The 19,649-nt window shown below is 42.4% G+C and overlaps 1 protein-coding gene across 1 annotated transcript in view; it reads right to left on the minus strand.

Moving 5' to 3' along the window:
* The window catches only part of LOC144495233 (ADAMTS-like protein 1), a 425,167-nt gene continuing 405,518 nt past the window's right edge, over positions 1-19,649 (minus strand). Inside the window, exons 23-29 of the mRNA XM_078215301.1 lie at positions 14,932-15,144; positions 13,075-13,209; positions 10,238-10,421; positions 9,212-9,419; positions 5,092-5,201; positions 3,251-3,471; positions 1-191 (exon numbers count right to left, since the gene is read on the minus strand). Of these exons, the coding sequence (XP_078071427.1) occupies positions 79-191; positions 3,251-3,471; positions 5,092-5,201; positions 9,212-9,419; positions 10,238-10,421; positions 13,075-13,209; positions 14,932-15,144 (1,184 nt within the window). The 3' untranslated portion in view covers positions 1-78. The remainder of the gene's footprint in view (positions 192-3,250; positions 3,472-5,091; positions 5,202-9,211; positions 9,420-10,237; positions 10,422-13,074; positions 13,210-14,931; positions 15,145-19,649) is intronic.

Here is a 19,649-nt window from a genome sequence, read left to right on the forward strand (position 1 = left end):
GAAATTTGAAAACAATTCATTCATTTCAAGCTAGTTTTTCCCCAATGTTTCATTGTGAGTGGATAAATGATAGAATTATCATTTTGAGCTGTTTCTGCAAGATTCACAGCAGCGCAGTTTATACTGGGACAGGAGGCACAGTTTTAGCCGCTTCACCATTTCACAGTATCTGGTTGTGTCTCTGCATTCCGCTGTGGGTAAGGAAAGACAAAAATTATACACAAAAATAAACTTTGCATCTTACCACAAATACCAATCAATTAGAATTTGTTCCAATCACACCAGGTGATCATTCACGGAAAGAATCCAGTCAATGTGAAACTCTTAGCAACAAACTTGATCAAATACCAGGGTGATTGTCATTACTTCAACATTATGTGGATCAGTAATATCCACTCACTGAGGTTCTGTGCTTAATGGAAATAAGGATTGGAATTTCTTTCTCACTGGGAGCAACAGATTGACTCTTCTACCAAAAGAGAAAATGCTGGAAAATCTCAGCAGGTCTGGCAGCATCTGTAAGGAGAGAAAAGAGCTGACGTTTCGAGTCCAGATGACCCTTTGTCAAAGCATCTGCATCCGCAATAATTTGCTTTTATAGACTGACTCTTCTGTCTGCTCTTCTAGGGGTAGTGATGTACTGGAGAAAGTGCAGAGAAAAGCAAGATAGAATCTTAACCCCCAAACCATCTGAGTGATGAGGCAGGATTCAAATTCTGTCACTGAAAAAATAGGATAGAAAGAGACATGACCTAGGTCCTCAAATGCCTGGCTGGATGAACCTTAAACCCCTGGTTCGGCACTAAAAAGCTTTGTATAGATGCTTCCATCATGAGATTCAATAAATGAAGTACAGTTCACGTTCTTTGGAAACAGCAGCCCAGATTCTACTTTAGCATTTTGCACTTTCTCATGTTCGAACTTCTGCCTGTTGCTAACTTTCACAGATAAGTGAACCATTGAACACTTACAACCTTATGATTTTAAAATGTTTCCTCTCTGCATCAGTTAATAATCTCTTACTGAATCCCAGGTACTCATCTTCATTGCATAGGTTGGAACAAGTCCTAACTGATCCCCAAAAGTCTCAAACCTCTCTTAGGCTGGATCTTTGGATCCTGTTAGAACATAGAACATTACAGCGCAGTACAGGCCCTTCGGCTCTCGATGTTGCGCCAACCAGTGGTACCAATCTAAAGCCCCTCTAATCTACACTATTCCAATATCATCCGTATGTTTATCCAATAACCACTTGAACGCTCTCAACATTGACGAGTCCACCACTGCTGCAGGCAGGGCATTCCACGCCCTTACTACTCTCCGAGTAAAGAACCTACCTCTAACATCTGTCCTATATCTCTCACCCCTCAATTTAAAGCTATGTCCCCTCGTGTTAGCCAACACCATCCGAGGAAAAAGGCTCTCACTATCCACCCTATCTAATCCTCTGATCATCTTGTATGCCTCTATTAAGTCACCTCTTAACCTTTTTCTCTCTAACGAAAACAACCTCAAGCCCCTCAGCCTTTCCTCATACGATTTTCCCACAATACCAGGCAACATCCTGGTAAATCTCCTCTGCACCCTTTCCAACACTTCCACATCTTTCCTATAATACGTCGACCAGAACTGTACGCAATACTCCAAATGCGGCCGCACCAGAGTTTTGTACAGTTGCAACATGACCTCCTGGCTCCGAAACTCAATCCCTCTACCAATAAAAGCTAACACACCGTATGCCTTCTTAACAACCCTATCAACCTGGGTGCCAACTTTCAGGGATCTATGCACATGGACACCCAGATCCCTCTGTTCATCCACACTACCAAGTATCTTACCATTAGCCCAGTACTCTGTATTCCTGTTACTCCTTCCAAAGTGAATCACCTCACATTTTCCGCATTAAACTCCATTTGCCACCTCTCAGCCCAGCTCTGCAGCTTATCTATGTCCCTCTGTAACCTGCCACTTCCCTCCGCACTGTCTACAACTCCACCGACTTTAGTGTCATCCGCAAATTTATTAATCCATCCTTCCACGCCCTCATCCAAATCATTAATAAAAATGACAAACAACAGTGGCCCCAAAACAGATGCTTGCGGTACACCACTAGTAACTGAACTCCAGGATGAATATTTCCCATTAACCACCACCCTTTGTTTTCTTACAGCTAGCCAATTCCTGATCCAAACCACTAAATCACCCTCAATCCCATGTGTCCGTATTTTCTGCAAAAGCTTACCATGGGGAACCTTATCAAACGCTTTGCTGAAATCCATATACACCACATCAACTGCTTTACCCTCATCCACCTCTTTGGTCACCTTCTCAAAGAACTCAATAAGGTTTGTGAGGCACGACCTACCCTTCACAAAACCGTGCTGACTATCCCTCATCAAATTATTCCTTTCTAGGTGATTATAAATCCTATCTCTTATAATCCTTTCCAATACTTTGCCACAACAGAAGTAAGGCTCACCGGTCTATAATTACCAGGGTTGCCCCTACTCCCCTTCTTGAACAAGGGGACAACATTTGCTATCCTTTCCTGTAGACAATGACAACACAAAGATCAAAGCCAAAGGCTCTGCAATCTCCTCTCTAGCCTCCCAGAGAATTCTAAGATAAATCCCGTCCGGCCCAGGGGACTTATCTATTTTTACCCTTTCCAGAATTGCTAACACCTCCTCCTTCTGAACATCAATCCCATCCAGTCCAACAGCCTGCATCTCAGTACTCCCCTCAACAACACTGTCCCTGTTGGGGGCATGATTGGAGCCAGGTGGGTCCAAAATGCTGGTATCAGCTGGTGTGCCAGTCTCCTGAAGCTCTTCCTGTTGCCAGCCATGTTGAGTAGGGCAGAGGGTGAATGGCCCCACGATCTTGCCCAATTTATGCTGAAGGCCAGTTCAGGTTGTTAAGGAACTCATTACCAGCGCATCAGTGGGTGATGTGATTGATGGGGAAACCAGCTGAACGCATGGGCAGAGCAGGTGTCCCAAGCTTCTCAATTATACGCAGAGCCTCTCTGAAAGCAGGCAGGACCGGTGTTAGAGACTCTGTGCTCTAACAAGTCATTGTTATCAATTCAGATTTTACTATTTCGCCACATGCATAATCAACAATTTTTAGGTTTATAATTCATTAACAACATACACGTCAGATGAAGTATAAAAGCAAAATATTGCAGAAATCTGAAATCAAGAAGTTTTTTTCTTAAATTTCAGCTTGCTGTCAAGCTGGAACTCACATTTTTCACACGGGATGATATTGCATCTCTGCCAGTTCATGGGCCTCTGCTTCCAGGAGCAGAATTGTTCTCTCACTTGTTGGTCTGTCTGCAGATGTATACATTCCACCCGCCTGGACTGAAAACCATAATTCCCGCAGGAAGAGGTGCATGGTGTCCAGGGACTGCTGCGCCATTGGACAGTACAGAGATCCGAGGTACAGTTCTGTCTGCTGAGTGGCCTAAAAGCAACAAGCTACGTTAATGAGAGCATAATAAAATAATGGGATATATTTTCAATTGCGTTCTTGGCATTGCTACCCTTTATATAGTCTGGATATCACAGTGGCACAGTGGCTACCAAAGCTGCCTCACGGCACCAGGTACCCGGTTTCAATTCCAGCCTCGGGTAACTGTCTATTTGGAGTTTACACATTCTCCCTCTGGGTGCTCCAGTTTCCTCCCACAGACCAAAGATGTGGAGATTAGAGGGATTGGCCATGCTAAATTACCCCTTAGTGTCCCAAGATGTATAGGTTAGGGGGATTAGCGGGGTAAATATGTGGGGTAAATATGTGGGGTAATATGGACAGGGCTCGGAGTGGCCCTGGTTAAAATGTTCCATTGGAGAGTGGTTGCAGACTCAATGGGCCAAATGCCTGCCTTGTGCACTGTAGGGATTCTATAAGATGAGGCCTCTCTAGCAGATTTCCTTCTTGTGGTCTGGCTGGACGTGAGCTAAGGCTGAAAAGTCCAGCTGACTGTCCCACTCTCTCTTCCTGAGTTTCTATTCAATATGTAAATAGTACAAATCTATGGAAATTAAAATTTATGAGATTCAAACAGAAGAGGTGCCAGCTGAAACCCTCACTTGCAGCTACCAAGTGATCCACTTATCATTGCATTTCCAGAATTTTTTGTGTGAGTTTCAGATTTTTATTTTACTTAAAAGGTTCAATTACTTTGTGTGAACTTTTCATTTCTGTTTCAGGGTCTAGACGAGATGAGTGCTTTAAATAGGAATGGCCAAAATGTGGGCTGATGTGAAGCAGTGGTGGCCAAGGCCATAGGTTCAGCATCCCAGGTGTGGGGCACTTTTAAACAGAACGAGATATTCGCGGGCTGTGAGATGTCCCACGCCACACTCTCAATGTGAAATGTTGGGGGAGTAGCAACCTAAAGGTAAGAAAATACCAAAATATGTGTCTGTGTGATCGGCAGAGAGGAATAAAAAGATACTTTCTTCAAAATAAGTGAAAACCTTTGTGCACACAGGGTAATGCCAAGTCACAAAGCGTCTAATGCTGTGATATTGAATGTGAATTAAATGATACTTGTGATATAAAAATAATTTGCTTTGTGCGCTTCTTACTTTGATCATTAGAATTTGGAGTCTTTGCTGACTAGGTAAAAGTTACATTACATTTCAGAAATCTGTCTTATAACATTAAAACACTATTTGAATATTTCCTCTTGTAGGCGAGCCCAGAACTCATTGTTTTAAAATTAGAGAGGAGGAGAATGTATTTCTCAGAGGGTTTTGCAGCTTTGGAACTCTCTGCCTCAGAAGGCAGTGGAAATGGTGCTACTGAATATTTTTAAGGTGGAGGTAGATAGATTCTGGTTAGGCAAAGGAATCAAAGGTTCTTGCAGGTAGATGGGGAATGTAGAACTCAACACAAACTGATCGGCCATGATCTAATTGAATAGCAAAGCCGGCTTCAGGGGTAGAGTAACCTGCTCCTGCTCCTATTTCGTATGTTCCATCACATTAATACTGAATGATTCACTCAGTATAAGATAATAAGTTCAGTACTAAAACATGGTCACAAACTCTCATTATAGATTGAAAGGTCGAGTACCTTGTGTTATTGCTGCATTGGTGAGAAGGTAACTTGGTTCCATTCTGTGACTGACAGAATACGTGGCGACGTTGAACTCCCAGCCTCAGTCCCACACAGTGGCTAGTGCACTATTTAAAGGAATATTTTATGTCACAGTTTAATCCAATGCTATTCTCATCACCCAAATCTTCATTGGATATAGCAACAACGGGCAAAATTCTCAATAAGTCAATTTTTCCATGTTAATGATTATAGTTATCCATTGACTAGTTAATCTCTTGTAGTTTGAATATAGAAATTTATGTGATAATAGAGGCAAGTCCAGGCCTCATCTCGGCATCTCTTACAGTGCAGTATTCCTTCAGTACTTAAAGGTTTTCTTACAGACCATGACGAACAGGAATCTCGGAGTCAATTATTATTAGTCATAGATTACTGCCTCCTCCCTTCGATTCTCCCCGATATCCATTCCCACTGTTCTAACTGGCACCCACCCCCATCCTAACTCTCCTCAAATCCCCCTCCTGCTTTCCAAGTCCCTCTCTACACTACCTGGAACTCGAGACTACTCCTCCCCCTCTCCCAGGAATACCCCACTCTAACTCCGCAGCACCACTTTTCCCCACCCCTGTACTCGACACCAGCAGACCTCCCGCCTCCTGCTCTTTGCACCCCTCACCCTAATTCCTCAGGACTCCAGCCACCCCCTTCCCAGGATCCCACTCACCCCCCTCAGCCTTCCCCACCCAATTCCCCACTGCTCTTCCCGGCACCCAACTCCAGTGATCACTCACAATCCCAGCCACTGATTTCCTCAAACGTCCCTCCCACTTTCACTGCCGCCCACTCCTAATGTTCCCAATGCCCTCACCCCAACCATGCAAGATCCCATGTTCCAGTGACATCCTTCTAGCCAAAAGTGTTAAAGTGATTGCAAAGTTCCAATCTTTCAGTCTGAAGGCTCCCTGGTTACTGGGGAATTTTAGGCATGTGATACATAATTGAAAAACATTTGCATTGTAAACCTTAGGGGCATGGTGCTAAAGTTCACAAGTGTGGTGGTTTGGGAATGTTTGATTATGCGACATTATTTTCAGAAGCTACATTTATTAAGGTCAAAGCCCTGCCTTGTTTTACAACTTTATCAAATTGTGGATGGTTATATTAAATTGCACCTGAAACCTGGGCTCCCATATTTTACATATTAACCTTAATGTAAAAACAATCTCAGTCAATTCTGTAATAACCTGAGGACTTGTAAAGCTGTTCAAGGTAAAATAGTTGCTGTAACTGTGGCAGAAACTAATCAAAGCCATGTGTTTTACTGGGACAATTTCACTTGATTCATTTCCTCTCGTTTCAGTTTGTCAATGCTCTGTCTTCTTTGTTACATACACAAAATCAATTTGTTGAGCTTTACACCTTATCCTTGACCTGTACGTGAATTACAGACAACGCAAAGTAAAAAGTGATGCCATTTGCATCAGAAAAATAATTCCAAACCTCCTTCGTTCAAGTACAGGCCATTGCTGTGGCCTACGCAAATGCCACTATGAATGACATCGTGAGAATCTAGGCTTTTGCCTTGCAGAATGAGAGAGCTCCTCGGTGTGTGAGAGGGTCCAGGGTGCAGTCTCACACAGAGTAATTCCGGGTTCGAATTATGGTAAGAGGTAAGTTAATGTTTCCTGTTCTTTTGTAATTCATCGAATGGAGGTCAGTTTTATTGATCATTATCAATAGAATAACTTTGCTCAAATTTGCTCACAAACTCCATAGAGGAATTAATGATTGAATTCTCTGACCTCACCTGCGGCTAGGGTTCTGTGCTCCTGCTGCAGTGAATGGAGATTTGGCTGAGTGCCGAATTCCCCGTTCTCACTGGCAGCGGCTGCAGGATTCCGGCCAATATCATGTTGTTGAATCAGAACCAATCACTGAGTTTTTCAACTGTGAAATCATGTGACAGGAAACAATAATAACACCAGGAGAATCACACTCCCGTCTAAACAATCAGCTAACTTGCAACTGACTACTGAGCCATTTCATTTCAGTTTGAAGCCCATAGATTAAATTCAAGTTTACTCCCAGATGTGACAGTGATTAAACTAAAGCAGAAAGAGATATGGATTTAGGCTTAAATTAAAATTAGATAAGCCCACAAAAATATTCATAGAAATGCCTTCGGGTCTTTTACAAAGTTAAAATAAAAATTTACATTCAGCAGTTGGCATCGGAGCAACTCCCAGTTTTTAGACAAGAAAACTCGATTTCACTGGTAACCACAGACTAGGTTACTGAGGGATAACCTAAGTAATTGTAATTAACTACAGGCAAAAATAACCATTCCTCCTCCCCCTACCCCCACCAACAATTATCCTGAGAACTGTACATTTTGATGCCTTTTTTCCTCTTTCATGACAATGATGTGAAAAATCAAATACAGGCAGAGAGGGGAGAGACTGTTAAATGTTTCAGCCTCACTCCATTTACTTGGCAGTTCAAATTGTTCATTTCCTTCACCAATCATCAGTATTTCAAACTCCTGAGAGGAATTAGAAAGGCCTCAGCACAGGAGCCAGCCATTCAGAACCAAACACACAAGGGAGAAGTAACATTGTGCTGATTTCATGTGAAGCTCTGGCAAACTCTATAAACCAGCCATGTTATCATTAACCCCGGTTATGATCATCAATAAGGTTAATACCAAAGAGTTAATGAAAGGTCAATGATTTCATGTCAGCCATAGCTGCTGTCAAGTGTGTTTGCTTCTTAGAAGCACCCGGGCGGCACAATAGCACAGTGGTTAGCACTGCTGCTTCACAGCGTCAGGGACCCGGGTTTGATTCCTGGCTTGGGTCACTGTCTGTGTGGAGTTTACACCTTCTCCCCGTGTCTGTGTGGGTTTCCTCCGGGTGCTCCAGTTTCCTTCCACATTCTGGAAGATGTGCTGGTTAGGGTGCATTGACCCGAACAGGCGCCGGAGTGTGACAACTAGAGGAATTTCAAAGTGACTTCATTGCAGCGTTAATGTAAGCCTTACTTGTGACTAATAAATAAACTTTACTTTTACTTTACCATATATCAGAGCTGTGAAGTTGGACACAATCACAGCCCCAAATAAAGTTCGCTGACATCGGGAACTCCAACTTCTGATGGGCTGATATTAATTTTAGAAATTTCCTAATTTAACACGGCTTTCTGCTGAATGATGCAGTTTATATGTTTGTGCTGTAGTGTTTCTATGTTTCGATATGTGTGTGAATTTGCCTCTCTTGCTGCTTCGCAGCTGTAGCTGCCCTTTGTCCCTGTATCATTCCACATTTATCTGTTTTATTTACTACAAGGAATCTGTTAAATCTGTTGAAGTCTAGCAATCTGGATTAGTATCAACTCTTGGCTTTCAATTTAGAAAGGAACAGGCAATCTGAAATTCAGGATTAGGAAGCAAATCATTTTATTTAACTTTATGAGACATAAAAAAACCCTGGCTGTGAAAGAGATGCTCAATGATTGTCATTTGAGACTGGGATTGTTGGTCAGGAGATCGGGCCACCTGGCTGTTTTGTGTTGGAGAGATTAATATTAAATATTAATATTAAATGTTAATTGCTGAAAGTGTAAAAAAAAGCCCAGAGCTAATAAATGTACATTTTAATTCTGCACTTGATTATTTACATACAACAGCTATTAAGCAAATAAACTGGATGTGGTAGGGACCCAGTGGTAATACATCAATGTGTAGAACTTGCTGCCACATATTTAAAGTGACTTAGTGATACGGGACAGGCAGATCAGCTTTCTGGACGGAATGGGGGAGTTAGATCCAGGTCCCGACAGTGACTCACCCTGAAGCTCACAATCATTTCCAATGGGGTACATATCCCTTCACTGCCAAAGGCCTGCTGCTCAAAGTCCAGCTGCCTAACCCTCTCAACATTGGCTGTGCTCCCAGAGTTAAAACACGATCACAGTGAGATCACACAAGATACAAAGTTTGTTAAACAAGTGCTGGTGATAAACATTACACATTTTCAGCACCAAGTTTGGGAACAAACTTGATATAAAATGAATAAATGCTATTTCCAATGGAGCATAGACATCATTGTTAACATTATGTTTCACAGTTGGTACGAACCTGTCCCCAATTTGATGTGGACCATTCTGAACATGACTGCCGGTTACAGGTCTGGGAATCTGCTGGTTTCTTTCCAGACTGAGCACAGAAGCCTGGCGACAGATCCAAAAGTATTCCAGCTGCTGTTACCTTCTGACAACTGACCAGACGCCGCTGTGTACCTCCCCCACAGTGCTGAGGACAAGGGGACCAACTGCTCACAATCCACCTACAGATGGTCATTGCAAGAGACAATCTTTGATCAGACGCAAGATGTCCTAATACAAAATCCCTGTTTAAATCCCTGTCTAACCCCTTTCCATTCCCCCTTGCACCATTTTACATTCTGGTTGCAATTACTGTCGGCGAGCAGAATAAATCATTCACCCCAAATCCCTTCGTATTTACTCCCTACATAAATCATCATTTCATTTAACTACTTAATGAAGTTCAGTTCCCTTGCCAAAATGTGTGAACTTACCAAGGAGCCCAAACAAAAATGTATATATTTATCTATTAAAGCAAGTTACCTGGACTGAGGTCACACTTGGGCCTGAACTTACCACCTTGCACCTAATGAGCTAACATTACTGCAGTGCTGTTGCATTTCAAACTTCTTCTTGAAGGTACTGATCCCAACTCTAGATAATGCCTAGATAATAAATCACGGCAATGACTTGACAAAGATCCTTGAAGAGCATTACTCTTCAAAGCCATTGATCATTGCAGAATGGTTCAGGTTCCACCAAAGAAATTAAGTGGAAGATGAAAGTGTTGTTTCATTTTACCCTAAGAGCTTTGTACGGACCAGAGCTCCTCAAATAAACCTGCTGTGTGTTACTTTGAATTTACACATGCAAACCACTTAAAACCCCCAACCCCTAACATAGCTAGGACATTGCAATTCACCCCATAGTATAATTCATTTCCTACATTATATTACAGCGTATGGACCAATTACACTTTTCAATACCAGATTATTGATTATTTCTCAAAGTTATGAAAAGTAATTATTATAACCCTCAGATATTTAGATTGTTTACTCACCGTGGTAGACAATCCCTTATATTACATGCAACTGCGTGGATGTCTGGTTGAGGCTTGTCCTTGCAATGGGACTTGTCAACTTCAATGCTGTTGTCCCGTAGACACTTCAGCATCGGAAACTGCAAACCTTTATTGCCACATGGTGCTGAGCATGGCATGAACTCACCGATCAACCATTGGTAATCTAACACAAAGACATTGGAACTGAGGTTGCCTCAATAATGAATTCATTTCAATGTCTAACTGAACAATGAATATTCTCTGTACTGCTTCTAGATTTCTTTACTATTTTCACTTATCAAATATTCTTGCAAAATTTCTGATGTTACTTATCATTTTAATCTTGTTATTAAATAATAAATACTGAAGTATTTCAAACAGCTTTGCTTCTGAATTCAGGAAAATAATAAATTAAAAAGAAATATACAGCACAGAAACCAAATAAATGCACCTGGGATTATTCTGGAAAAACATAGGCTTCATTCATTCAACGAGTTTAAGAGCTAAGCATTAAGATTGTGTGGGTGGAAAAAAGGTCACAATATGTGATACTGTTACAAACTGATAAAGTGTCTTCATGGAATCATGAAATTAATATAACAATAAAAAACAAAATTAATGTTAATCAATAATCGCCTTCCAAACTTACAACCACGACCACCTTGGAGGACAAGAAGAGCACATGTACGGGAACACCATCAGTGCAAGTTCCCCTCCAAGACACACATTCCTGACTTGGAAATATATCACCCTTCCTTCACTGTCGCTGAGTCAAAATCCTGGAACTTCCTCCCTAGCAGTACAATGGGTGTACCTACACCACATGTACTGCAGCGGTTCAAGAAGACAGCTCACCATCACCTTCTCAAGGGCAGTTAGGCATGGACAATAAATGCTGGTTTGGCTCCCGATGCCCATATCCCTTGAATGAATAAAACGAACATCTCATCCCAATTATTCTGAGGATCCAATGGAGAAATAGTTGGCTCATTCATTAAATACTTCATGTCATCATATTTCACTTGTTTTGAAAAGTCACTCAAAGAAAATGAAATTGATTCTAACTTAATAATCAAAGCAGGTACAAGTTCTCAAAGCATAATATCAGCTAACAAATCTGATTTAATTCCAACCCAAATCTCCAATAAGGTTGGAGGCAGCAATTTCTAAACTCTGCTGCTAACATACAATTGGTGAGATTTCTCTGTAAGAGTTTTAACAACACCCGGTTAAAGTCCAACAGGTTTATTTGGTAGCAAATGCCATAAGCTTTCGGAGCGCTACTCCTTCGTCAGATGGAGTGGAAATCTGCAGATTTCCACTCCATCTGACGAAGGAGCAGCACTCGGAAAACTAATGGCATTTGCTACCAAATAAACCCGTTGGACTTTAACCGGGTGTTGTTAAAACTCTTACTGTGTTTACCCCAGTCCAACGCCAGCATCCCCACATTGAGATTTCTCTGATCAGTTCTTTCGTTTAGCTCCTGCGTTATTGTCCCATGGTGTGAGATACATGGTACCTGGTCATTGAGCTGATGCATGTCTCATACTCCAACAATAATACAATGTTCCAAGGATCTTAGACACCCTTCAGAGTTAGGCTTACAGTGTGACTGCAGTGGTCCACGAAGATGGCTCACCACCACTTTCCCAGATGCAATGAGGAATGGGCAATAAATGTTGGCCTAGCCAGTGACACCCACATCCCATGAATGAAGAAAAAAGTAGCAATGATGGACCAGACCAAATTTTATTCTTGAGAACATTTTTCAAAAGCGGCGAAGAATTTGGGGGAGAACATTATTCTCACAAGAGTTTTGGATAGAGAATAGGATATGGATTAAGCTTGAAATCAAATTAGTTTAATATAAATCAGCCAATATTTTTGCCTCACATCCAAAAGACTTGGAATGGAAGCCTATCACAAGTCTACCATTTTGATAGGATGGCAGTGGGTTAGAGGCTGAACAATCTCTCTGACATCTGAGAATAAAGGGTGTGAATAGCTGAATGGCCATTTGACCATTCACACCCTTTATTCTCTCCGTGGACAAATATTAGCCGTCTTTTCCCCTGGTTTCTGTGGCTATGACTCATCTTTCATTCTCTCCCCCTGCAGTATAAATATCTCCCACTTTCTATACCTTTTAGCTTTGACAAAGGGTCATCTGGACTCGAAACGTCAGCTCTTTTCTCTCCTTACAGGTGCTGCCAGACCTGCTGAGATTTTCCAGCATTTTCTCTTTTGGTCTCTAATTTCTGAATTTTATCAACACTGTAGAAGGGTCAAACAGACCAAAAACATTAACTCTGTTTCTCTCTCCACTGATGTTGCCTGACCTGCTGAATTTGCCCAGCATTTTCTGCTTTTGGTTCTGAATTTTATTAATGTTTATGTAAGTTAGGTGAAAAGAAATACACAGGAACTGATTGTCTGCTAATTGTCCCGGGTTACAGGGCAAAGAACATTGAGGTTCAACCAGGGTTATTATTCAGGTATTGCAAATCTTTGTTGTCCCCTCTCCATTAGCTATTTATTCTTTCTGGAATATGGAGTGTTAGGATTTTTAACAGTCCTTCAAGTGTGTTCAAGTATGTTCCAGTCAAGATTCTACACAAATTTAATATAAACTCCCTGAATTTCAATTTAATTTTTCCAGAAATGAGTTCAGTGTTATGTTTGCAATGCAACATGGCCTTATTTACCTGCGAGTTGCTTTTAGTGATTTATGTAGTAGTATTCCTCAGGTCTCTCCAACCTGTTTATTTTCATAGGAATCTGCCTTTGTTTATTCCGTCAAAATGTAACCAGCTATTTATCTATATTGAAGTTACTTGATTGTAAAGGGCTCTGTGATGTTGAGAGGTTCTGAAAAACTATTGTGGAATTCTCTGGCCTTCCCGTGGTGTGTTTCTTGTGATGGGAGACGATGAGTTGTTCACCGATGGTTGGATCTTCTGGCCCCACCACTGTGAAAGGGAATTCAAATTGAGTGTGCCCCCATGCCATTGGGAAACTTACAGCGAGGGTGCGCCATCGGAGGATCAGAAGATCCTGCAGGCATGAAAGGCCTATATATAGTGCAAGTTTTGTTTGATAATGGGATGAGGGCGTCATTGGCCATCATTTGCTGCCCATCCCTCATTGCCCGAGAAATTGGTGGTAAGCCACCTTCTGGAACCGCTGCAGTCCCTGAAATGTAGGTACATCCACAGTACTATAGGGAGGGAGTTCCAGGATTTTGACTCCGCGACAGTGAAGGAACAGTGATATAGTTTCAAGTCAGGATGATGTCTGACTTGGAGGGGTACCAGCAGGTGGTGGTGTTCCCATGCATCTGCTGCCCTTGTCTTTTTAAATGGTAGAAGTCACAGTTTTGAAAGGTGCTATTGAAGGAGCCTTGATGAGTTGTTGCAGTGCATCTTATGTTGGTACACACCACTGCGATTTTCTGTTGGTGGTGGAAGGAGCGAATGTTTTAAGCTGGTGGATGGAATGCTGATCAAGGGCTCCTGAATTGTATTGAGATTCTTGAGTGCTGTTGGAGCTGCACTCATCCAAGCAGGTGGAGATTAATCTTCCACACTCCTGACTTGTGCCTTGTAGATTGTGGACAGGCTTTGGGAGTCAGGTGATGAGTTACTCAGTGCAGAATTGCCAGTCTCTGACCTGACTGGTTGTATTAAGCTTCTAGTTAATGCCCAGTATGTTAATTGCGCGGGATTCAGTGGTAATACTGTTCAACATCAAGCGAATATGGTTAGATTCTCTCTCATTGGAGATGGTCATTGCCTGGCACTTATGTGGCGCCAAAGTTATTTGCCACTTATCAGCCCAAGCCTGGATATTGTCCATGTCTTTCTACATTTGGACACGGACTGCTTCAGTTTGTGAGGAACTGCAAATGGTATTGAACACTATTACTCAATTATTTTATTAGTTCACATTTGGAACTGGAAAAGTTGGTCAAAAGTGACAAGATTGTGTCATAATAGATCTACACATTAGGCAGAGTGTTTGTTAAATGCTGTAGCCTCACACCAGTCATCACAACATAATCCACAGAAACATAGAAAATAGGAGCATGCTGCCCTTCAAATCTGCTCCACCATTTAACATGGTCATGGCTGAGCCCCTATCTAATGCCATACTCTCCATACGTCTTGACACCTTTAGTATCTAGAAATTGATATATTTCCTTTGCAAATATATTCAGTGACTTGGTCTCCACAGCCTTCTGTGGTAAAAAGATTTCACAGGTTCATTATGGAGTGAACACATTTCTCCTCATCTCAGTCCTAAATGTCCTACCTCGCATCCTGAGACTGAGACCTTTTGTTCTAGAACCCTCCCCATGTTCCCAGCCAGAAACAACATCGCTGCATACAGTCACTCCAGCCCTGTCAGAATTTTACATTTTATCTCTCATTCTTCTGAACTCCAGTGAACACAAGCCCAGTGAACCCAATCTCTCCTCATACGACAATCCTGCCATCCCAGAAATCTGGTATAAAAAGACAACATTTTTGTGTTTTTTAAAATTCCAACACTTTTTAGTAGTTGTTTGGCATGGAAGAGATGGAGCATGTCCCTAGTGCCTTCGAGGGAATGTGCTGTAAATCTACCTCTTAATCCAGTGGGAGGGCAGTGCCACATGAACATGTCACTAATGTCTTATATAAGAAACATACCTGCTATCTCCAGTGTAACCTGTAGTGTGAGGATTCCCACTTCATTTTGAGCAATGCAGCTGTAATCACCTCCATGTCCCTTTGTGATGGTGAGGATCTGAAGGATCTGTTGGGAAGCGAGGATTTGATATTTCTGTCCTAAACCAGTGTTTATGCGTTTGCCATTGTGTAGCCAGCTGATGCTGGGTTTTGGATGGCCTTTAACAGGACAGCCTGAAATGGGAAATGATAATTAACAGAACCAATGTCTTGGCATTATAAAAATCGGCACCATCCAATCATATTTCAGTCTTAATTCCCATTCCTATTCAGCCCATCAAAATCATTCATTTCTTAAAATTGTTACTTCCAAAATGTCTTGGTTACATCCAACAGATCTTCGACCACAGGATGGGAAATAAATCCAAACCAATCGAAATGGACCATTTACCAATGAATTATGACCTCTTTTTAGATCAAACCAAATAAACAAACTCAAATTAAGTCAGGACAAAGTAAAAGGGGCAGCTCCCCAAAAGGAGGGGGAACAGCCCGAACAAAAATCAAAGTAGAAAGGAAACTTGAAAACATCAAATTAAAATGTGATTATCAGGGCCAATGAATTATGATGTACTGACAAATTCTGCAATAGCTCACAGCATTGGTGTGGACCAATAGCTCACAGCGCTGGTGTGGACCAATAGCTCACAGTGTTGATGTGGACCAATAGCTCACAGCGCTGGTGTGGACCAATAGCTCACAGCGCTGGTGTGGACCAATAGCTCACAGCATTGATGTGGACCAATAGCTCACAGCATTGGTGTGGACCAATAGCATGCAGCGCTGGTGTGGACCAATAGCTCACAGCGCTGGTGTGGACCAATACTTGTTGAGACTCTGAATTAGATTTGATTTGATTGAATTGGAAAAGTATTAAAAAAAATAGCTCACAGCATTGGTGTGGACCAATAGCTCACAGCGCTGGTGTGGACCAATAGCTCACAGCGCTGGTGTGGACCAATTGCTCACAGCATTGGTGTGGACCAATAGCACGCAGCGCTGGTGTGGACCAATAGCTCACAGTACTGGTGTGGACCAATAGCACGCAGCGCTGGTGTGGACCAATAGCTCACAGTACTGGTGTGGACCAATAGCTCACAGTACTGGTGTGGACCAATAGCACGCAGCGCTGGTGTGGACCAATAGCACGCAGCGCTGGTGTGGACCAATAGCACGCAGCGCTGGTGTGGACCAATAGCTCACTGTACTGGTGTGGACCAATAGCACGCAGCGCTGGTGTGGACCAATAGCACGCAGCGCTGGTGTGGACCAATAGCACGCAGCGCTGGTGTGGACCAATAGCACGCAGCGCTGGTGTGGACCAATAGCTCACTGTACTGGTGTGGACCAGTAGCACGCAGCGCTGGTGTGGACCAATAGCACGCCGCACCGGTGTGGACCAGTCGCTCACAGCGCTGGTGTGGACCAATAGCACGCCGCACCGGTGTGGACCAGTCGCTCACAGCGCTGGTGTGTCAGTACTTTGATTGTGAGCGACCTCCTGATTGCCAGAGCTTCTTGTACAACAATTGTTGCTGCAAAACTACAAACAAATTGACTCAGATATAACCAATTGCAAACGAACCAAACTTTCCAAGGTTCAGGTAATAATCTTTGCGGTCATCATTTGATGAGGTTTTATGCAACTGAAGGTCACATGATTCATTCTCCTGGAATATCTCCAAGCAGAATTGGTGCCACTTTGGGAAATGTTCATATTTACTGCCCTAAGTTATGGACCAGTTAAATTATTTTAATTCAAATCAGATCCATAGTCACCTGAATTTATAACTTTCTTGCAGATTTTGAACAGAAATCATTAACAAAGGAATAGGATGTCCAATCTGGAGGAACAGTAATCAGCAAAGGAAATCTCTCCATGTTGATGCTCAAACACAAACAGAACATGCTGCAGATGGCTATTCCTGTTGTCCTGTGCCTCAGATGAACATTATGCCTTTTGCACAATGATGCAATTCCCGCCCATCAGTCCACACCATCGAGCCTTTGTGGGCACACATGAACACAAAGATTCGCCCCACCTACTGATTAACAGGAGATCCCAATGCTACAGGAGTTGCAAAATGCTGTCAAACCACGTCCCCATTTAATGATTACCATTCATTCACATTTGGCTGTTAGTCTCTGACTTTGTCACACAAATTAATTGTTACAGTTAACATTTAACTTAATATTTTTATATAACTCATTGCTTGTGGGAACGTGGTGGGTATTTGTGTTTAAAGACATGGGAATTCCAAATTAATTCCAGGTCATACAATTTTGTGAAATTAAAATTCACAGTCTCACAGTTTGGAGCAAGTTTTCCATATGCACGGTGAAGGATTTCTTTACATTTGCGAAGACCATACAGGATATATCGACAGCAATGCCAAAGTCTCTCCCCATTTAAATAATAAGTCGCCTTCCCATTTTTCCGACCAAAATGCATGACCTCACACTTATCCACGTTAAACTCCATCTGCCACATACTGGCCCACTCTCCTAACCTATCCATATCCATTTGTCAGGTTCTTATTTCCTGATTGCAACTTACTGTCCCACTTACTTTTGTGTCATCTGCAAATTTGGCTATAGAGCTTTCTATCTCTGTATCCAAGTCATTAATATAGATTGTAAATAGCAGGGGCCCAAGGTCCGAACCGTGTGGCTCCCCACTAGTTACTTCTTGCAATCCAGCAAAAAAACATTTATCCCATCTCCAAGCATATGGTCTGTATATCACAAAAGTAAAGTGTGGCTTTTTCCAGACGTCAGTCATGTTATTAATAGTAACGGCCTACTAAAAAGATGGAAGGTATTTTACAAGCATCACATCCAAAGAATGTGATGTAATTGAGGTCCTTTCTAGGGTTAGTAAATGATTAACTTTGCTATATTATTGATGCCATTGCATAATTTACTGTGTGTGAAACAGTAATGGGACGAGATAACAGAATGTGAGCAAGCAAACATGGATGCCAAAGATGTTTTGCAGTAGCCTTTAGTATTGGTTCATTTTAATCTGAAGCTACCATTCCTGTTTGCTTATGATGCTTCACTTTATGGAGGGGGGGACAATCGCTTCACATGCTATGCCTTCAGGAGAACAACCAATAGCTTTTGCTTTGCGTTCTCTGACTAGTTCTGAATCTAGCTATGCTCAGCTAGAAGGAGTATAATTTTTGACATATTTATATGGTCGTCACTTCACATTATTGACTGATCATCGACCCTCAACTACTATTTTTGGGCAGTATAAAGACATCCTTGTTAGCTGCTAGTCATGGCATGGATCAACTCCAGCCTCCCAGATTGCCTGCATCCACTACAGTTTGCCTACTGCCGCAACAGGTCCACAGCAGACGCCATCTCCCTGGCCCTGCACTCAATCCTGGAACACCCAGATAACAAGGACACCTATGTCAAACTCCTATTTATTGACCACAGCTCAGTCTCCAACACCATTATTCCCACGAAACTCATCTCCAAACACTGTGGCCTGGGCTTCGGCTCCTTCCTCTGCGACTGGATCCTGAACTTCCTAACCCACAGACCACAATCAGTAAGGATAGGCAACAACACCTCCTCCACGATCATCCTCAACACTGGTGCGCCACAAGGTTGTGTCCTTAGCCCCTTACTATTCTCCTTATACACCTATGACTGTGTGACCAAATTCCCCTCCAATTCGATTTTCAAGTTTGCTGATGACACCACCGTAGTGGGTCAGATCTCAAACAATTATGAGACAGAGTCAGGAATGAGAGAGGGAATCTGGTGAACTGGTGCGGCAACAATAATCTCTCCCTCAATGGTAACCAAATGGAGGAGATTGTCATCGACTTCAGGAAGTGTAATGGAGAACATGCCCCTGACTACGTCAACAGGGACAAAGTAGAAATGGTTGAAAGCTTCAAGTTTTTAGGTGTCCAGATCACCAACAACCTGTCCTGGTTCCCCCATGCCAACACTATAGTTAAGAAAGCCCACCAACACCTCTACTTTCTAAGAAGACTAAGGAAATTTGGCATGTCCGCTATGACTCTTGCCAACTTTTACAGCTGCATCATAGAAAGCATTCTTTCTGGTTGTATCACAGCTTGGCATGGCTCCTGCTCTGTCCAAGACCGCAAGAAACTACAAAAGAAGTTGAATCTCTTGTGAAGAGGAAGAAGGAGAGGGTAGCAGTCGAAGGGTCTTTTTCCAGCTGGAGGTCTGTGACCAGTGGTGTTCTGCAGGGCTCTGTACTGGGACCTCTGCTATTTGTGATATATAAAAATGATTTGGAAGAAGGTGTAACTGGTGTTATCAGTAAGTTTGCGGACGACACGAAAATGGCTGGACTTGCAGATAGTGAGGAACATTGTCAGAGGCTACAGAAGGATATAGATAGGCTGGAAATTTGGGCAAAGAAATGGCAGATGGAGTTCAGTCCAGATAAATGCGAAGTGATGCATTTTGGTAGAACTAACGTAGGGGGGAGCTATACGATAAATGGCAGAACCATAAAGGGTGTAGATACGCAGAGGGACCTGGGTGTGCAAGTCCACAGATCCTTGAAGGTGACGTCACAGGTGGAGAAGGTAGTGAATAAGGCATATGGCATGCTTGCCTTTATAGGACGGGGCATAGAGTATAAAAGTTGGGGTCTGATGTTGCAGTTGTATAGAACGTTG

The sequence above is a fragment of the Mustelus asterias genome, chromosome 6 (assembly GCF_964213995.1).
Source record: "Mustelus asterias chromosome 6, sMusAst1.hap1.1, whole genome shotgun sequence".
NCBI lineage: Eukaryota > Metazoa > Chordata > Chondrichthyes > Carcharhiniformes > Triakidae > Mustelus > Mustelus asterias.